This window comes from Poecilia reticulata, linkage group LG21, assembly GCF_000633615.1.
Source record: "Poecilia reticulata strain Guanapo linkage group LG21, Guppy_female_1.0+MT, whole genome shotgun sequence".
Taxonomy (NCBI): Eukaryota; Metazoa; Chordata; class Actinopteri; order Cyprinodontiformes; family Poeciliidae; genus Poecilia; species Poecilia reticulata.
In genome coordinates, this window is record NC_024351.1 from 5,715,241 (window position 1) to 5,736,002 (window position 20,762).

At 41.4% G+C, this 20,762-nt stretch overlaps 2 protein-coding genes and 1 non-coding gene across 4 annotated transcripts; 1 reads left to right on the forward strand and 2 right to left on the reverse strand.

Moving 5' to 3' along the window:
* Positions 1-188: 188 nt before the first annotated feature.
* Positions 189-17,787, reverse strand: vash2 (vasohibin 2). Of its 2 annotated transcripts, none has more exons than XM_008397168.2 (9): positions 17,471-17,787; positions 16,018-16,418; positions 8,739-8,827; positions 8,505-8,561; positions 8,285-8,359; positions 4,013-4,250; positions 3,792-3,935; positions 1,713-1,831; positions 189-385 (listed from the first exon to the last, which is right to left on the reverse strand). In XM_008397168.2, exons 2-9 carry the CDS (start codon positions 16,327-16,329, stop codon positions 316-318), a joined length of 1,104 nt encoding a protein of 367 aa, XP_008395390.1. In that variant the 5' UTR covers positions 16,330-16,418; positions 17,471-17,787; the 3' UTR covers positions 189-315. The 2 variants fall into 2 exon arrangements, with proteins under 2 accessions (XP_008395390.1, XP_008395389.1); XM_008397167.2 differs by lacking the exon at positions 17,471-17,787 and adding an exon at positions 17,087-17,299.
* Positions 6,394-6,466, forward strand: trnat-ugu (transfer RNA threonine (anticodon UGU)). The gene has a single exon. It is a non-coding gene; the product is annotated as a tRNA-Thr (tRNA).
* A 541-nt stretch (positions 17,788-18,328) lies between the features above and the next one.
* LOC103457200 (uncharacterized) lies at positions 18,329-20,489 on the reverse strand. Its single transcript, XM_017302081.1, has 8 exons — positions 20,367-20,489; positions 19,887-20,219; positions 19,523-19,795; positions 19,392-19,439; positions 19,148-19,237; positions 19,005-19,072; positions 18,726-18,788; positions 18,329-18,602 (listed from the first exon to the last, which is right to left on the reverse strand). The coding sequence occupies exons 1-8, from the start codon at positions 20,425-20,427 to the stop codon at positions 18,513-18,515; spliced, it is 1,026 nt and encodes a 341-aa protein (XP_017157570.1). The 5' UTR covers positions 20,428-20,489; the 3' UTR covers positions 18,329-18,512.
* Positions 20,490-20,762: the final 273 nt, after the last annotated feature.

Sequence of the window (20,762 nt, forward strand, 5' to 3'; positions counted from 1 at the left end):
CCGCCCCTCTGAGAAAGGACCGCCCCTCTGAGAAAGGACCGCCCCTCTGAGAAAGGACCGCCCCTCTGAGAAAGGACCGCCCCCAACCAGACGGCTCAGTTCCAACTGCTGCCTCAGAGGCAGGCGTTCAGCTACATGACAGGAAGTGACCTAGACGAGCTTCCTGTGAGGAATGAATGGCTACCAAATTATGTCCAAAACTACTTTACTTCTGATCTGAGCCGGACCCAGTTGCAGTGACCTGCTCCATGGCGGTGATGACGGCAGGTAGACCCCAGGCTGAGAGAGGGCGGGGTCAAAGGGCAGGGGGGTTCATCAGATTCGGATCTGGTAACCGTCACTAAGGGTGCTGAGCTCCAGAGGTTTCCTCTCCACTGGGGCCGGGCTAAAAGAGAGGAGAAGAAGAAGCTGAACTCCTGCTGAGATGCTAACTGCTAACGGGCGTTAGCAGTTTAACACCCTGACACTTTGTAATGCTGTACAACAGAAAAGTCCATTTCCAAACAGAAACTTTAAAACACTAGTGATGTTGTTTTAGAGACATTTTTTTTCATCATGAAGTTGGAAACTATGTGTTTTTTTCCCTCATTTTCCATAAATGTCCACATCCCACAGAAGGAAACAGCAGTTTTACACACAGGAAATGTTTGATGCACCTATTGAGTTTTCACTGGTTGATCCAGACTCTGTTCATCTAATTCTACTGACAGCAGCTCTTTTCTCTAAACTATGTTTTAATTTTAAAAAATCTGCTGACATGTCCCTAATCTTTAATGATTCTCACTAAACTCAAAATGAATTATTAAACAACAGACTGATTATGATGTATTGATGAATCAAACAGATTCTCAGTTTTGATGCATTTAATGAGCAGGAAAAAAGAAAAAAATTCAAATGTCAGTTTTTTTCCCCCCGTTTCTTAAAGTCATTCAGATTTTGTTGACATTTGTCCTGATTTTTAACTCCTTGTCGTTCATCCAGTTGTGATGATCAGAAACACAGTGAACTGGGTTTGTATACAGCCAGCGTGCTGTCAGGCCGTGCCTCGTGGTAACAACGGCTCAGTGACTAATTCTGGTGCCGCTGAGCTGCAGCTGTCGGCCCGGTCAGATTCTGTTACATCCCGACTCACAAACAGGCTCAGCATCTCCCTCTGAGGGACCAACACGCTCCAGTCGCCCGGATCTCAACAGTAACCCAGCCTTCAGATTCAGTAACATATTTCCAGCACTCATTCTCGTCCTTCTACAGGGAAACCTTTCCAATCAAAGTGGAAAGACTTTATTCAGATCCAACTGAATAAAGTCTTCAGTTGGACCTGAAAATTGACGTTTTGCGGCCGAGTGTTTCTGGATCTGTCTCCATGGCGACGGCGCTGAGCTGTGTGTCCATGTCTCCTCATTTGAGATGATCTCTCCTGAGTGCTGGAGCTGCTTCAGCTGCCAAACACAGAAACTAGAAAGACGTCTGATCTCTAAGGATCCTAACTGACCCCTGGCTGACCTCAGCCTGACCCCTGGCTGACCTCAGCCTGACCCCTGGCTGACCTCAGCAGGCAGCAGTGTTTCAGTTGAGGTTGAGTCACTGTTGAAGCTGCTTCAGCTTCAGTAAATCTGAACCACACACACACACACACAGACACACACACACACACACACACAGACACACACACACAGACACACACTCCGTCTGCTTCAGGAACAATCACTCACGATTTGTCTCTGCGATGTGCGGCCCGTCGCTGAGGGCTGGCCGGCCGTCGCCGTGGCGATAAGGACTTTCCTCTGCTGCGCTCCTTGATTGGTGACTGGGCGATGGAGGATTTCAGGATCTAGAAAAGTTTGTTTTATAATAATTATTTTAAAATGATTATGATCAGACACACACAGACCTGCAGAGGGAAGGACCAGAGTTCATTATTTTAATATAAACATTTTACATCAGAATTTCCATTTCATTCAGTGGGTGAATGTGACTGTAGTGTCAAGAATGACTGGAAAAGAGCAAAATATGTCCATCCATTTACATTCAGAATGTAGAAATATTTCTCTGTTTGGTCTTAAAGAGAAATCAGGTGTGGCTAGGGTCAAAAGGTCAAAGCTTTATAAGGCACTGCAGATTGGTGAATGTCGTTAGAAAAATGAATGAATGAATGAATAAAACAGCAGCTGATTGGATGGAGCTCTGAGCTGACCTCCTGGCATTTTGAAGAAAGGAAACTATGATCAACAGCTGCTGCAGAACCAGGCGGGGAAAATGAGCCGAGACGAAGAGAACAACAGGAAACACTGAGAATACGACTCAGACAAAATGACGTTTGTGCTGTTTTCTTCACAAACGTTCCTGTTTCTGCTAAACGATGAGCCTGATGTTAGTTCAGACAGACTGAACCATTTTAATGAGTTGATATTAACTCAAACATGTCCGTCTTAATACTGTTGTGTCTCCTTTATGGTTCAAATGAAAACTGGAAGTAAAATCTATAGAATCTCTGAACTCATGAACTAATTATAATCAGGTTTGAATCCTGACATTTAACTCCAGTAAAAATCAGCCTCAGTTCTGTCTTCTGATTGGTCTCTCTCTCTCACACACACACACACACACACACACACACACACACACACACACACACACACACACACACACACACANCACACACACACACACACACACACACACACACACACACACACACACACACACTCTTTAATAAGTTCATACAGTCTGCAGCACAGCTGACTCAGGTGTGTGTTTGTGTGTTAACGTGTGACACCATTAGTGTGTGTGTGTGTGTGTGTGTGTGTGTGTGTGTGTGTGTGTGTGTGACAGCTGCGAGTCCCTGACCTACATATCGTCTAACTGGACACCAGCAGCCCCTGTTCGACTCCCGTTCTTCTTCATGGGATTTAAACGTTAAACAGAAACATCTAGAATCACAGATAAAATCACGATGGGCTCATGAATCATTCATCGTCACACRGCCTGGTTGTCTGCCCCTTCCTTCCTCATCACGACCCAAACAACCCCCGACTGGTCGTATCCCACCTTCAGCCCAAAGGAAGCAACATTCATCCATGATCTCATAAAAAATGTCCTTTTCCATCTGAAAGGAGCTAAATAATATTAAAGGTTGAGTTTAATTACAAACTTTCATTTTCGGTGTGGAGATGAGAACCAGATGAAGGTCAGTGAACAAACAGAAACATGTTCCTACAAGCAGGTAATTATGAAGTTTGTTTCCAGAGAAAAACAGAAAAGGTCACGGCTGTCCTATGATCAGATCCCTGCAGACAGAACGTCTTCCTGCCGCGTGGCCCCGGGCCCCTGTGTCACATATCCTGCTTACTTTGTGTGGACCATCCATCCAAACAGATTTATTCTGGGCGCCGTCTGGATTAGTTTCTGAACAAACTTGTTTATGTTGAAGATTTTAATTTAGAATAATGTTTTGTTTATTCTGAACAATAATACTGATTGAATATCAATTTTTTTATGTTCTGTAAGTTTTCAAATAAAAATCTGGAAAGTGTGGCATGCAGTTCCCCAACTAGTCGGTGCTGGATTATCATATAACCTCAGTATAAATGCAGATGTTCTGTTTCTGGCTTTAAATATAAAAAGTGAGAACTGTGAATCATTTTCCATCTGCTCCACTTCAGGKGCTGCTTGGAGTTAATCTGACTCATAAAATCCCAATAAAACAACACTGTTCTTTATTTTAATGCAATAAAATGAAAACTTTTGCAGAAGGCATTAAGTTCATCTGTCTGTGTGCTGATGAGACAAACCTTCATCCTCATGTCCCGGCCATGTTTCTCCAGGTCCTTCCTCACCTCCTGAGCTCCGAGTCGGGTCGTGTTCAGCACCAAATACTTCCACTCGATTGGCTGAAAGACATGGGGGTCGTGAGGCACGTACAACCCAATCTTCACCTGGGAGAGACGGACAGACGTGGTTAGAGGCGGACCGGACCGCTGGCTCTGCTCAGCTCCACGGTTTCCTCCTCTACCTTCTTCAGAGTGTGCTGGTATCTCTTGTAGGAGCTCTCGAACTCGGCCACCAGCTCGCCCAACGTCCGGTGGCTCAGCGGTTTGTCCATCAGGTCCGGGCGCCGGCTCATGCCCAGCGATCCGTAGCGACCGTTGCAGTAGACGCCCAGAACCACGTGGTGGAAGCAGTGACCTGAAAACTGGGTCTTGAAGCTGATGGGGAAGCGCTCCAGAGACGCGAGGCCATTGGTCAGATAGCTGAGCAGCAGCTAAGGAAACGTTTGACTACTGACAGAAACCTGGAACTGAAGGTGTTTGTTTCTTCCTCTGTGGTTAATTCGATTCACTCTGATGGGATAAAGAGCCTCTGTGTAAACAGTGAAGGTCAAAGAGCCAGAGCTGATCAGGCAGCTCCTCCTCTCGTTGTGTTTTATTCTGTTTAAACACGTAAACTGAAACCTACACACTCATGGACCAGCTGACACATGATTTGATTACACGTCTCATGATCTTCACTTCCTTCCTTTTCTCTGTCAGCCTTCATACATTTTCCATCTTCTCCTTTCCTTCACCTAAAACTAGAAACTCGACTTAGTGACGGTGAGYTATTTGTTCTCAGAAGTAGGAATTTCTGACTTCCCAACCAAAGAGAGTGCCTTAAGGTTAGGGAGTGTGTTCAGGTTGGGAATATGGGAAAAAGCAGAGATTTACCGGCTTCTGTGCTGCTGGATGCTGTATGAACAGATAACGATGAGTTTCATCCTATTTAGTTGTTTTCAACTAAAGGAACAAGTTCTGAAATACAATCATACTCAAACATACTTCTCATTAAGTTCACATTTGTTTTAAAAACGCTTGTGAATTCCCAACATCTGCGCACAAATAAAATCCATCATTCTGAAACTAAACATACAAGTTTATTCCATAATAATTTAATGATGAAGAGAAATAGATACAGCATTAAGACAAACAGCAGCTCAGCACCAACCGTACGGTACCAACACACTCAGAAGAATCTGGACCAACTGGTAGCCAATCAACTGCTTGGTTTAAACCATGGAGGCTTATGATTGGTCAAAGCTTTCATCAGCCAGGATGCTTCAATATTTATAAGACCTTCCAGAAAACTGGACCAACCTCACATCTGTGTGTCCTCGTTACTGTAAAGCAACACACTCACACACACGCGCACACACACACACACACACACACACACACACACACACACACACACACACGAGGAGTGATGAAGCCAAATATGAAAAAAAAAAAAACACAAAAAAACGACTCAACCTAAAAGATTTAAACCTGTGGCCCAGTAAATTCCAACCCCTCCATCATGATCAGAGGTAACATTTAGTTGTTCCTGCATCTTGAATATTGCAGATGTTGAATGTTTTCTGTGTTCTGCGTGATGCACAGGATGTAATGAAGCTTTAAAGCTCTGCAGACAGAGCACAACTAAAGAAAGCTTCCCGATCTCAGTTAGAGCATAAGCAGAGACCTGATAACAGGAAGGTCTCAGTCTGACCCCAGATCAGTTCTATTTAATGGCTGAGTTCAGGTCACACCCTCAGACGCTTTGGTTTCTGTTCCACGTCTCGTTCAGACTCTGGTTTCTCCCTAAGAAAATGTTGAACTAAAAAGGATGAAACAGCAGGAGAGGCTGTCTCCTCCAGTCTCTTTAATCAAAGAATCCAGTATTTCCAAACAAACCTGAGGCTGAATAGCAGCTCAGGGAACGTTTGACGGTAAACGGGGAGCTTTGTGGCTGCAGATGACAAAGAGTCTTTCATGACTTAAAACTAATACAAACTAAACATCCTCCATGTTGTGATTCTTCACCTCCAACCACAATAAGAACTGAGATTCAAGCAGAGCTGCACCGCTGCTGTGGCCTGCATGTCTTATCTGTGCCAGCTAACACAATAAGACATATTCACTCAGAGAGAGAGCCGCTGCGGCCCAGAGTGAACCCTGTGGATCCTGGAGGAACCTCGGATCGCTGTCAACATGGATGCAGCCGAACTGACAGAACCAAATGCCACAAGCTACAACAGATGTTCTTCTTCCCACAATTCGCTGCAGGAGCTGATTTTACTATCATGCAAGTTATTCATTTCAAATAAAAGCTATAGAAACCCTGTTACTGTAACGTTTAGAGACACAACCTGTGGATAAAGCTATGTAGATCCAGTTTAATAATAGGCGGCTCAGCGTTCTTGTACCAAATTTGTGCTGATGAGTTGAGGAATCCAGGTGAGGGAGGAGCCGACTGGTTGGCCTGGTGTGTTGCCATGACGCTGACGCAGGGTGTGTCGCCATGGCACTGAGTGAGGGCGTGTCATCATTCCAAGGTTGTCATTGAAATGTCCTCTGATCGACCTGTCTGCTCAGGTGAGGCCCTATAGCTCAGTGGTTAGAGCACTGGTCTTGTAAACCAGGGGTCGCGAGTTCAAATCTCGCTGGGGCCTGAACTTCCTTTTCCCTCGACAGTAAAACTTTGTTCTTTTTAGATGACTGCGAACTTGCTGACCTCTTTTCCATTCACTCCCTCAGAATATTTGCCGTTTTTCTGTCCTTCCAGCTTCACCTCCTGCTGGTTGCAGACCAAAGCCACCCTTCATTACAGTCACTGTCAGCTGCCAGCGTGACAGAGCCGCCATGACAGCCTGCAGGATCAACACTGGAAGCATTTATCCTGAGAGACGTTTGTCCTCCTGACAGACCAAAGTCACCTCAAATGGCACCAAACCTTTACAGGTTTCATTAAAACATGTTCAGGGGAATTCAGGCCGACACCGATGGAGACCTTGCCAAAACCCTCACACACCATCTGTTTGGATGCAGCAAGCAGAGCCAACACACCAGAGACAATCACTGAGGATTGATATCCTACTGGCAGTATGTGTGGATTTAAAGAAGAGGCTGGGGCTGCAAATAACAGTTTTAGTAATTATTAAATCTGATTGATCAGACAAAAAAAAAAAAAACATTTAGCACATCCTGCACATTTTCCATTTAACCACATAAGCCTTTTTATACAATGTTAGAAACGCATTAAAAGATGCAAATAACCAAATAATTACATTTCTCTTTAATAGAGAAAATAAATTTATAATTGCATAAAATGCAACAACAGCATTCCTTTAGTGAACACTTGATCATTTGTAGCAAAAGCTGCAGCTAAAAATACACATCAACATGTGAAAAGCTCAGTTTTTTCTGCTCAACTGAACATCAACACTCAGTAGATCTGATCAGTTGACTATTTCTGGATTAGCCAGTTACCGTATTTCCTGTACTTTAAGTCACAGGAGCAGCCAAACTATGAAAAAAAGTGGGCCTCATAAACTGGAACATACGGTAACAGCAAAAGGTGCTTAAAACTGAGATATTTCTTTTTACAGCATTAGAACCAAGTAAAGTGAAAATGATTCCCAACTTTGTAAATATACATTTACAAATGAAGCTTTTTTTTATCAACAGCAAAATGTAAAATTATTTTGGAGAGTTTTGATTTAGTCATTGCTCTGACTGTGTTTTTTCAGCAAACAGCCTTTTTTGAGTGCTAGAGATTGATCAGCTACTAAATTAGTTGACAATTATTTCAATAACTGATTAATCAATTAATCCAATTGATTGTTTCAGCCCAACAGATGTTCCATGCACACATTTAGCATTAAAAAGTAACATTGAAGTAATCTGTGGTTAAAATAGCTTTAAGCTGTTATTAAGCAGCAGAAACTTTAAAAATCTTTGTGTGTAAATTATTTAATATAATTGAATTATTGACTCAAATAAGAGTTTTGAAAAATATCTTCGAAAAATAGAAACAGGCAGAGATCCAAGCAGACACTGACCCTATTTTTTTTAATAATTATCAACAAAATAAAGAATGAAAGAAGCCGGGACTCCTGCTGATTGGAGACCAGAAAGGTTCAGGATCAAATCCATTGCACAGAACCTGAATCCATGTTCCATTGACTCAGACAATAGTTTTAACATCTAAAAGTAAAACCAGTCAGATAAGAACTGTTGGGGGAAACATGGAAGCCAAAGCTCCTAAAAATGACACCGCTGACCTCAAACTGGAGCGCTCAGGATGATGCTAAGCTGCGAGAGCGAGCCGAGGGGGAAGAAACTTTGAAGTGTTCCTGTTGCCAGGCAACGCCACAGAGCGAGAGAGGGGGGTCGATGTTTTGGGGCATTAGTACTTAGAGGTGGAAGTTTGATTGATTTATTCTTTTACTCAGACACAGCAGAGGAACAGTGTAGAGCTGAAAGGATACACTCCCAGGATGACGGCTTCCAGACATTTGATTGGTAGAGACTCCCTGATCATCTCCCTCGCCGTTTCCATCAACCTGCAGAGGAGGGAGGGGCGGAGACGCAGGAGCGATGAGAAGAAAAACAACAGGAGGCGACGCTCCAGGGCTTCATGGGGAACCCATGATGCTGAACTGCGTTCATCTCTAAACATTTAACAGCATTTTTACAGCATCCACTCACCCACACAGCGGGCGGCTCTTCTTAATCTCAAAAAACTGGGTTCCAGTGTGGTTGTACCTAACACAAACGTTAAGGGCAACAGGGCTTTTAAACACTTTCACAATGTGTTTTGGTCTGCAGTAGCACTTTTGTCAGCAATATTAGTTTCTGATCATCCATTTAGTTTAGAAACTTAACCTCCGTTTATAACATCTGCTGTTTAGGATGATGAAATGCGTTTGTTGTAAAGGATACTGCAGAGCCTTCATGTAGTTCTGGACGGCCACCAGCCAATCAGGGGCTGACATGGATGGCTTGAAGGTTGGAATGGAGGGAACAGTAGGCTGGGAAACAAAAAAAACACAAAGCAAACATTGTTAAATGCTTACAGTAAATAACATCTGGAAACTTTCAGAGCCTCAAAATGTTTTCGTCCTTCAGTCCATCAGAAAACAACCTGCCTGCGTCATCAGAACCAGTCAGATCATAAAACTCTCACCAGGACTCTTCTTTATTCTGTCAAACACGCTTATGTCATCGACAGTTTTTTATAAATCACATAAAGTTGTGCTAATTGGACATCAGTGCTGAACAAAAATATGAAAAAGAAACAAACATAAAAAAAACAATACAAAAATTAGATTCTAATTAAATAGTTTGTATAACTATTCAACATTTGTAAGAACAAATTAAACAGAATAAGGTCACCTGAGGATGTCAAAGCACCACAAGAACTGAAAGGGAAAGAGCAAAGTTGGGTTTTAGGAGGTTTATAATGTGTGAGCGTTCAAACTGCTCCAATCCTGCTACTGCAAAGCAAAGGTCACTCCTGCTTTTCAGTTTGGTTTGATGGATTTCCATCTGGTCAGTAGACCTGAGTGCTACTGATGAAGAACGGTGAGATCCATCCAGGTAACCAGAGTAGTAAGCAGAGCTTTAGAAGCAACCAATCAAACCTTACAGTGGAGAATCATACAAAGTCAAGCTAAAATTGGCCTAAGATGGTCAAACTTTTGCATCCAAGTTGTGTTTTTTAGCAGAACCAGCAGAGAAGTGAACCTACATTCAAGCTACTTTAAATTCCTTTCAAATCATTTAAGCACTTAAGGACTGTTTGGTAATAATTGAGCCTAAATGGGACATACACAACGACAACAGAACAGGGCCCAGGATGGACCCTTGAGGTACTCCATGGGGAAGTGGAGCTGAAGCCGCACACTGCAGTCTATGCAGGAAAAACCAAAGTCTACAAGCATAAGGATAACGGGACCCGGACTCAACAGTAATGAACAGGTTGTTTAAACTTTTCACTAGTTTATGCGAGTCCCTTGGTATAAATTCACGGGACAGTCGTTCTTTCTACAGCCGAATAAAAAGGAGAAGAGAAGTCTGAGTGTTTTGTGGCCGACCCGACGCCAACAGGAAACCCACACTGCTTTGAAGGGACATGTTCCAGAGATAAAGATCACTGCTGATTCTGCAGCTGGTTCACCTCAACAGGAACCACTTCTCAGCGGTCACACATGTGAAGAGGCCACGGATATTTCAGCAGAGTGACTCAGGCTGAAACACAGACCGACGTTTCCTGTGAGTCTCAAACTCAGAAAAAGCTGGGCTTGTGCACAACGGAAGAGTGAGCACCGAACTATCACTTCCTGTTTCTATTTCAGGCAGGAACAGAGAATGGAAGGGAGGGATAGCAGGACTACACCACAATGACTGCATCCTTACTGGGTAAAACACTCTTGTACGATAACAGCTCCCCGAGTCATGCACAGCAGTTATTTAGCCACTTAACTGCTAATTTACTATAGGCAAGTAGACGATTAGCCCGAAAACAGACAGACTAATCAGGCTATCCGTCAGTCAGCAGCTCAGAGGAAGACGATCTGCCAACTGGCCATTCATCTCGTCAGCCGGCCAGCAGCAGCATATCGTGCTTTTTAACAGCCACATAATCTGGAAGTGAAATCCCTTCAGCAGTCAAACCTCCTCAGTGGCTGGGCAGGCTGACACGCTGAGGCTCACAGGGTTCAGCAACAGAGCTCTTCTTTATCCTCACTTTCAGTAACAACCGCCATCTTTATCATGTCATTATTTTTTATCTCTTGTTGTTCATTATATTATGTTCAGAGCAGTGAGAAGCCGTGATCTGAGAGCAGAACGAGCATCGATTCACAGCCAGTTATCCCGGTAATTAATCTGTCTGCTCAGCCCATCTGGAACCGCCTCCTCTGGTTTCTTGTCCACCCTTCATCTGACTTCTCTGTTATTACCTCAAACCTTCTCTACAGATTTCCTTCTCTGGTTTGGCCTCCATCTCCTCCCCTCATGTCCACCCTCTGCTGTGACATCCTGTCTCCTGCTCCTCCCTCCAGCTCTACAAGGGCTGAGCAGACATCTGGGAACTGTAAATAAAACGTTTCATGCTGGCTGTATCTACAAGCTCAACGTTATTTTTGGAGAAGACAGTCTGGAACATGTCTGAATAGCACCAAAAGTCCATCATACTCCAAGCCGATTGTTTCTAAAGTGGATGTGCATTACGGCAATGCAGGAAAATAAATGAGTCAACTGTGCTTTAAAAGCTGTCTAGATAGACTAGAATAATTGTTTTTTTAATCATAAGACATAAATGTGCTGAATTACAAATTAATTTGATAACTCTGCACCAACACAGCACACTTAAAAACGCTAATAGCTTCACAAGTTTGATCAAACATGTAGAAACAACAGAACTTTCATTTGTTCAGTCAGAGAAATTAGGACCTTAACAGACAATGTAGAATAATAAAGAAACTAAAAGTGACAAAAATATGTTGGCTGCCTTGGTTCAGCATGTAAAAATAAACTGTGACAAATGGTTCAGAAGGTGCAATGAGGAATTTTAAATGTCATGCAAAACAAATGATAAAGCATGACATTACTCAGAGCACAAAGCGTAGAATTAGACTGAATAGATCTGCCCTTATGATTCAGGCACATTGTCACCGATATCCGACCTAGAATTTCTTTTCAATATTGGACCGATACAGATATTAATATTTGATTGATGCATCTCAGATGTAGGATCCTTTCTAAGATAAGAAGATGTGACAGTAAACAGAAAACTGCAAAAACAATCAGGCCAGATAATAAAGTCCAGTTTTTCATGCAGTTATTTGTAACAAGATTCAGCAGAAAATGACCTGAAATTTGACAAGTATGGATCAAAGGAACCACGAGTGGCTGAAGGTGGTGGAACAGCAAAGCTGCAGATGATCCTCTTCAGTTGGAGGACATCCACATTTCCTACCAGACAAAACTGGATGATAAGGGACAAAGTCGCCTCAGCTCAGCTTCATCATCCTCCCACCTTGAAAAGAACAGACAGTTTCTAACAGTAAGAAAAACTGAAAGTAGTTTTACTTTATTATGGAAAAATAATGAAGTCGGAACAAGTGAGCTCAATTTAAACATCTAACATGAACACATGAAAAACAAAGCAGACAGAAAAACACCTGGCACCAAAACCAGCAGCACTGAGTGAAGATATTTCACTGGAAAATGAAGAGAAATTTAAAACGTCTCAGATCTGATGAACATCTACCACCAAACAAGAGAAAGTAAAATAATGACCTTCCTGCTTTTAGAGTTCATCACCAGCAGAATTTAAATAATCAAAATTAAATAACTTAATGAAGAAGATCAACACTTCTGATGAGAGGAATAAATTAATCTGAATGAAACCAGACGGTTGTGCCGTTCCTGAGGTACAAAAAGCAGGAAAATTGCATCCTCCAGTTTGAGCAGTTTATTTTCTCTGGTACCTTTAGAAATCTTCTCTCTCATTATTAAAAAAAATGTCCATTAGCTGTAATTAACAGTGTGGACAGCTGCCACTCACTGCCATCTAAAACACATTTGCTGTGTGAGCATTAAAGATTCAAGAGAACTAAAGGAGGGAGGGAGATGGACAGGTCAGGTTTCCTGCTGCTAAGATGTCGGTGGGATTTCCCCAGGAACCCCGGGTGTGTGTGTGTGTGTGTGTGTAAGAGGTATTCATCAGACAGCTAAAGTCATTTAAATACATTTAAAAGTTATTGAAAGTTGCATTGTCGCATTCAAAAACACACAACAGAACTGCAACAACCTGCTTTAACATGTAAAACCAGGCCAACAGGCTGGAGGTGAAACGTGGGCCAAAGGACAGTTTTCTGGACCGGATGATTGTAATTAAATATTTATAACCTGAAATATGAAGCAACACAGGTTTCATTTCTGAATATCCAGCAGCATTCATATTTTGGGGCATCCAACCACTGCTTCAACCTTTCCCCCTATTTTACTGATTCACGCTGAATTTCTTAAAAATAAAGTGAAGTTTGCATAAACCCAAACATTATGAACATTTACTGTGCATTAAACTTTGACAGAGCAGAAAACTATAAGAATGCAGCAGTTGTTTTTAATACTTTGTCTATAAAATGTTTTGAACATATTCAGGTGAAAAGATACAGAAAGTATTTCATTAAATAGTTTTTGGTTTCCAGAATAAATCCCATACATTTTAAAGATGCAAGTTCCAGCTCTTTATTTAAAGGTTTGTGTTTTGGTACTACACTGAACACTGCAGTAATACCAAACAGATCCAGTGAAATTAGTTTCCCTTCATGCAGTCCAGTTGGTATCCAGAGATTATCCACTACCCAGATCGTATTTGAGGGATTATTCAGCTGCTGTGCCAAGACTGCAAACTGGTGCTGAGGGAACGGAGAGAGGCGGCGGGTCGGCGACCAGAACACTGGAAAATCAGGAAAACCTTCCTACTGGAGGCCATTTTAACAGTCAGCCAATGGGAACAGTTTTACCAACTTTCTTTTCGCTTTAATTTTCTGAATTGACAAGCCTGAAAGAAATCTAATGCAGCTTCTTTTAAAAACATTTTCTTCAGTACATGTCATTGTCCTAAGAGGAGAGCCATCCCTTTATTCTCCTTTTTTCCTCTTTGCCTGAAGGTGAAAGTCAGCCCATCTGCTTTTACACTTCACACACACAGACACACCAACAGCAGAGTGGAGTCAAGCTGCACATTAACAAACCAACTGACACCTCCATTGTTCGCCGTCCACCCAGACGCTGTACAGCTGTTTCCCAGCCCCCTTAGTTTACATCCAACGCTAAATGCTCTCACTGCCAGCAACAGAGTGACGGTCAGGCCCAATTTACAGACATAATGGCAGAAAACCTCTGATGTAAGTTTCAAATAAAAAATCTTACATTTGTGTCTTTGTAAAGAATAATGTTGTTACTGTGTGATGATGAATTAAATAAAAAGTGCAATGCGACCAATTTGTTAAACTCCACATTCCTCCTGCAGCTTATCACACAGTCTGGGAGTTTGGTACCGCCAGCCAACCGGGTCACTAATGACCACATGAGTAATTAGTGGAGTGAAACAACAACAACCAGATTCCCTCCTCTCTCAGGAAAACAACACGCATTCAGGATAATTACTGTTGGGAAACTATGAAAAAATCTGGGCTGTTTTGGTGCGTGAGGGGTAGACAGACATAACAAAGATGAATATCATGAAGGTTTTCTCCGTTCAGAAGATTTGCAGTTTGAATCCACAGCAAACGGCATTACGAAGAAAAGTAATCACACTTTGTTTAAAAATATGAGAATGTATAGACAAAATAAATATTTGAAATGGTTTCACTAACTGATTTAAAGTGGTATGAAGTTGACATGTTCTGAATTCATTCAAGAAGTAATGGAACTAGCAATGACCAGCGGTGGCACACTTACTCCTAGCTCGTTTCTAGCTTAGTGCTTTTGCCAACTTTGAAAACATTTATTCTGTACCCAGAATGCATCACTGTAAAATGACAGCCTGTAAACAGTTTAAAATCTACTGATGTCCAATGCTTTCCGACATGAAGCTCTGCTCTGGTCAGTTAGGGAAAATGAGCAGCAGAGTTAGCAAAACTCAAAACCTAACAAACTGAAACCACGAGAGAAAGATCTGTCAAAGTGTAATATGTAATGTAATGACACATTCCAGCCAGTTGAGGGCAGTACATCATGTTGTAAGTTGTTATTAAGAGGGTTGAATCTAGAATGTTAGCATTAGTGTTCACTACGTACCATGTTGATATAACATTTTAGCATTTGTGGAACTAATATTTATGCCAACTAACTTTTTATTAGCAGTCCAAACCACTGGTAATGACAATAAAAGAGAGAATGTACATTTTATTTTGATACATTTGCAAACTGGTTTCTAACAGATATCTAAACGATATTTAACTTATTTATTTTTGAATAATTAATTAACAGAATCAGTTAATTAATTATTAACCGATTGGACTGATGTAATATTTCAGCAGTAGAATGATGAACGTGTGCAGCCTGCTACAGCCATGCTACAGTAAGTCTGCATGTGTGACACAGAATCACACTGAGACAACAACTAATGCCACCTGACAGGCATGGTGCTCCAGTTTAGCACGCTTGTTGTCATGGTAATATGAGGCATAACTGTGCGAGTACTCCTCAGACCGTGCATTAGTGAAACTGCGTGTCAGACCGGGTCGTCGTTATCACTAAAGGCACCCAGCTGTGAACACGAGCACAACCATCTCCAGCAGCAACAGAAACCCTGACTCACAAAACCAAGAGAAATTCCTCACAAGTCCCTGAGAATTCACAGCAGGAGGAGAGAAGAAACATGGTGGAGTGGCAGTAGAGGTCAAGTCATGCAGACCTGCATCTTATAATGCTAACTGAAAYTAAATCCTATGTTTCAGACAGATCTGAATGTGTCGAAAACAGAAAAAGAAATGAGAAATCTGCTGCTGACCAAACTCGGATGATTTTCAGGTCATCTCCTAAACTCAAAAATCATGCCTTTTTATGATTAGTGAATATAACTAAGTGCAACCAGGTCACGGTTATAACGGTGTGGAAGCCGTTATAGAGTCAGAAAAACCTGATATCTTCAGCGACAGTGACGTGTCGGAGGAAGCAAACGAAGCTGAAACTATTTTCTGTTAAATGTCTGTGGTTGGTTCAGGCTGTGAGAACAAGACAGAGTGAGTATTTCAGCAAAGCTGCTCTGTTTGATCCTTTTAAGCCTTCAACCTTGGCCTGTTATGGAACACGGTGGATCGGGAAACGAAAAACCTTCCGATTACCTCATAGAACAGTCACAACATCCCCAGGCTGCTGCATGGGGAACATCTTCATAAAGAGCTTTTTACTAAAGAAGGCAGTTCAGGAAATGCTGAACATCTCAGTGCCGTCATGTGACACAGACCCATCCAGAATAGATGCTTTGATAATGACAACAAATATGCCTTAAAAGAAAAAAAAAACTGAAGGTCGTCCTATTAATTTTTTATATAACAACTAAAACTGGGGTCAAGTTTTGCAGTAAAAAAAAAAAAAAACAGTAGCAATTTAGAAGAAGTAGAACTCCAAATCATGAGGTTTCTGAGTAGCTGTGTTTTTTCCGAGGGGAATAAATCATGAACAGAACGCAGAATCTTACTTTTGGCAGGTATGCAGCGTTCCGTATCCGGTTCACCATCTCCTTTCCGTCGGGGTGGACGGTGGCCACATGAGACCACATCCTCTCCCAGGTTACGCTCTCGATGGGGAAACCATTCCGATTAACGTAGAAGAGAACCCCTCCTTCCTTCTTCTCTTCCTCCTCAGGGGAGTTGCTGGGGGGGCAGGCGGCGGTCTCCTCCCCGGCGCCGCAGTGGAGCAGGCAGTGTGCACTGGTGCTCTTGGAGCGGCCGCGCCTGCTGAACTTGGTCGATGAGGTGCCGGTCCGGCTCGGGGAGTTGGGTCCCGTCATCGGTCCCAGGAGCACAGCTGATTCTTAGCCAGCTACAGCCACTTCCTGCTGCCGCTCAGACAGTTCATACTGGCATAATTAAGGCAGACCTGATGAGAGAGCAAAAACAAAAACATAAGAGGTTAGGAGAACATATCTGGAATATAATCTACATATATCTTGGTGAAGTTTATGAATCCCAAAGTAAGAATAAGATCCACACTGATCCATCATAAAGGGCAATATCCACCATATCCCCTACTCCAACATCTCTCTGCCGGCTTTCTAACCGTACTGCCAGCAAAAGTAAAGTAGATGGATTTGCCTCATTGGCTGTAACATAACATTACTGTATTTAAAAAAATAAATTTTATTGGGTTTTATAATATTCCACTCAGAAAATAAAAAAACTTCTTAAATGCAAAAAAGAAGGCAAAATTATTTATGACAGCAACAACTGACCAATAGTCAGTTAATATTTAATGACAACTGTTTTTAAAATTCTGGTGACAAAATAACATTCTAAAAGCCATTAACAGAAATGTATTAAAACCAACGTTTTAACAGCTTTCTATATACAAAAACGACTAAAATATGCATGTATATATTATTTCAGTAACAGAAACTGCAACTAAATTGACTTAACGACAGAAAATGCATACATTACTAAGCTGTACGATAAAAAAAAATACGGAAAAGTTCATTTCTGCAACAGTTTTTCCTTCTTACTTGAACCGTATCCGCGGAAATATTCCAACCGTTATTAATCCACGCCTACCGTTCTTTCCAAAAGGGCTCCGACTTCACACCGTCGACGGCTTCCAAGCTTTAAATTACATTTTTACTTAAAAAATTATCTTTAAGAGGTGGGTTCCATTCATAAAAAAGGCGACGGTGTCCACTCCAGGCTGGAAAGTCTTGTTTTGGACCGAGGCTTTGTAACTTCACCCTTTTTTAAAGTCAAGTTTAAAAACAGTAACGGTCTTTTAAATGGGATTCCAGTAAGTTTACTTTCAAAATAAAATCTCGGCGTGATTTATCTTCTCGTCATGACGTAAAAATGGTTAAAGCTTGCTCGCAAATAAGTCGTAGTACACATCACATAAGGTTATAAATAAACATTTTAATTAATATCTACAATGCGTAAGGTTAAGAAATGTACCTCTTTTATTCTGAAATTATCATCCAGAAGTTCAGTTGGTTCCGCTCCTTCCTTGACGGCGCTCTTCTATCTTTGGTCTCAGTACACTGCAGGGGCCGCTGCCTTCCACCAGCCCGGTTCTGGGTAACCTCCTCCTCTGTGCATTGCCTTCCGTTAGCAGGCTTTAAATCGCCTCGGTATCCGCTTTCCATTCGGGAAATTTGATTTCATCATGGTAAAAGTCTTAATAAGCCCGTCACATGATTAAATCACTTGAGATAACGCAGCTCCTCTAGCGGATACCTGGCGAGCTCTTCTGCTCCTCGAATACCCTGCAGTTACCAAAGCTAGGCGGGTTCTAATTGGTTGAGCTAACAAAGAGGGGCGGGACTTACACTGTCGTTTACCAAATTTGGAACTGATGAGACACTCTGATTGGTTGATTTTGTCAACAAGTGATAAATCTGCAACAAATGTAATTCTTTTTTACTCATTGACTGTAACTGTTGATTTTGCATTTTTGTCTTACTATTCGTATAAATTAACCTAATTATGAAAATAAAAAATACACTGCACCACCCATCCACACGCACACACACAGTAAGAGAGAGAGATACATATTTGAAGGTTGGATCAAGAAAAAAGGAAAAAGATATGTACAGAAAAAAATCTTACAGATTCTTTTTTTTTCTATTTTCAAGTATTTCATGACAAAAACATGCAGGCTTGATTTATCGTTTTATATTGAATACTTTAGCAATAACTGCAAATAGTGGGGAACTATTGTGACAGTCATATCCTGACCCGCATCTCCCCCTGGTGGACAGAAATTTCCTGCACAGTCACACAAGACAAGAAGGATTGTTAATTTGTCGACAAGCATTTTTTATTGTTTTAAGACAACATTTTTAATGTAGTTTTACATTTTAAATTGAAATAGCTCATGTATGAAATTGTCCTCAAAGTCTATACCCTATAAATAAAGTTAATATATTGTGTTTTGGTTGCTTTAAAAATCTTATTCCAGTTATTTCCTTTTAAATTAACCAAAATACCAGTTTGGTTATGTAACAGAAGCATAGAGGTGGCTTGGATCAGGCGATGCTCCTGTTCTAACGGCGCTGTAAGTCACTGCTGCATCACTTCCCCGAACCTGCGATGAACACAGTGCAGCAAATAAATGACTGCAGATTAACACAATTCCCCACAAATGAGAGATTTATATTAATATTCTGTGCAGCTTCTTAAAATATAACCTTATATTCAGATAATGTACCTGATTGTTGTTCTTCTTTGGGAGGTTAATTGAAGCATAAGAGATGGTTGCATCAGGTTCATCCTACACAAAGACAAGAACCCTAAATAACTGCACAGGAATGTAGTCAGATATTAGGTGATTTCCAACATTTAGAAACTTTCATTTCATTTATTTAGACCAGTTCTTTTTTAAGTCTGGGTGTTTTTGAACATGTGATTTATTCCTAAAAGCTTGATAAAAGGGAAAGACATGAAGCTTGGGTAGTTAATGGAGGATAGCGGTGCTGTGGGAACTTACTGGATCCTGGTTCACTTCTGAAGCAGACTGAGAAGCTGCAGGGGGTGAGTTCACTCGTGTTTTATTTCCTTCAAAGAGCAAATGCAAAGACATATTTTAGTATTTATACTAAACCTATTCATGTCTTCAGTCGGATATCACACCTTTATTTTTCTTCCTTTTCATGAAAAACCCGACAGCTAACAGGAAAGCTGCCAAAGCGACAACTATGACGACGTAGACCCACCACAAACCTAAAAATAGGAATAAACTTTTTAACTTCATGCAGTTTTATACATATGTGGTACAAACATGTATATATTATTCATGCATTCATTGTATAATCTTAAAAGACGAAATGCTTAATTCAAAAGTCAAGACAAAGAGAAACAAAGATTCCTGACTCACCAGATGGTTGTTCTGCCTCATTGTTTTCAGGTATTTTATTTTTCTTCCCTATTTTCAGAAATTTCATGACATTAAAACATGAAGGCTAAATTTATCAGCCTGAGATTGTCATATTACATTAGTTTTCTCACCTGTAGTTTGAGCTCTGAAGGAAAACTGCTGCTGCTTTCCTCCAGACTCTCCTGCTTCACATTGCAGTGAATTATAACGGCCCAGATCATAAACATAATGTGAAGTTTTAAAGGTGACTTCAGCAGCACAAGCAGAGTATTTTGTCTCCATATCTGTGTTATGTTCATCAATACTTTGACCCTTTAGAAGCCACTTCACATTGTGTTTACATGGATCATTTGGTATAACAGAACATTTTAGCTTCACCTCTTCATCGTCTTTCTGTTCAGTAACTGTAGGAGGAAAACAGAGACCTGAGGTTAGCTGGTGACTAAGCTGAGTACTTGGTTAGTATTTGGTATAAGGCTGAGAATACTGACTCACTGTTAACCAGAGACAAAGCGACAGTGTGTCTGTTCTCCTTCTGGTCTGTCTTTTCAACTTGTTGGCAGTAATACGTCCCAACGTCGGCAGCGCTGACCCTCTGAATGATCAGAGAGCAGTTTGGTGAGACTCTCAGTCTGTCTGCTCTTTCTCTGGCAGCCTGAGTTTGATTCGTCTGACCAAACTTAACCAGATCTACTGCTGATCTCTCAGCTGATTTACTGAAGAGCCAGTGGATCCGTAAGCAGTGAATCGGACCCATCATGTTTTCACAGGCCAACTGGACGTCATCTCCTCCTCTCACGATGACAGAAGAAGAACTTTGCTTTGTTACTGCAGAGAAAAGCAACAGAAGAAAAACAGCTAAAAGTAGAAAACATGTCGACACAACAGGAAATGTAACAATTTTACACCAATAACAAGAAAACTCACTTCATTTAGGTAAAATACAAAACATAAAGCAGGAACATTAATCCTCACCTGTAAACTTCAGTGCCAGAATCAGACATAAAGACAGTTGAGCTGATGTGAACTCAGTCATTCTGTTTCTTGGACGGTTTGTCTTCTCTCTGCCTGAAGTGTCAGTTCATTTCTGCTGAACTGCAGGCTAGTCGCCACTTCCTGAATTTCATGTTCCTCTTCCGTAGTTCACTTATCTCTTCCTAAGATGCTTTTGTTTTTCTCACCCTGTTATATATTTAACTCTGATCTCAGTGAGGCTGACAAACATCTGAACAACACAAATTAAATTTGTGTTAAGAGGGGAATGCTTGTCTTTTTCAACCCGTCTCTCTTGCTTCTATGCACCTACAGCTGAATCACTGAGTGCCTTTAAATCTAATTTCCAATTATAAACGGAGAAAGTGCGCCCTCGCC

What these genes read in the sequence shown, in the direction of transcription:
- LOC103457200 (XM_017302081.1), bottom strand. Translation starts at nt 20,427, where the DNA reads ATGACTGAGTTCACATCAGCTCAACTGTCTTTATGTCTGATTCTGGCA. An exon ending in TGAGGCAGAACAACCATCTG is followed by an intron (nt 19,238 to 19,391) that starts GTGAGTCAGGAA and finishes TCCTATTTTTAG; the next exon opens with GTTTGTGGTGGGTCTACGTC. An exon ending in CAAAGAAGAACAACAATCAG is followed by an intron (nt 18,603 to 18,725) that starts GTACATTATCTG and finishes TGTTCATCGCAG; the next exon opens with GTTCGGGGAAGTGATGCAGC.
- vash2 (XM_008397168.2), bottom strand. Translation starts at nt 16,329, where the DNA reads ATGACGGGACCCAACTCCCCGAGCCGGACCGGCACCTCATCGACCAAG. An exon ending in AACTACATGAAGGCTCTGCA is followed by an intron (nt 8,562 to 8,738) that starts GTATCCTTTACA and finishes CGTTTGTGTTAG; the next exon opens with GTACAACCACACTGGAACCC. An exon ending in ACCAGCACACTCTGAAGAAG is followed by an intron (nt 3,936 to 4,012) that starts GTAGAGGAGGAA and finishes CGTCTCTCCCAG; the next exon opens with GTGAAGATTGGGTTGTACGT.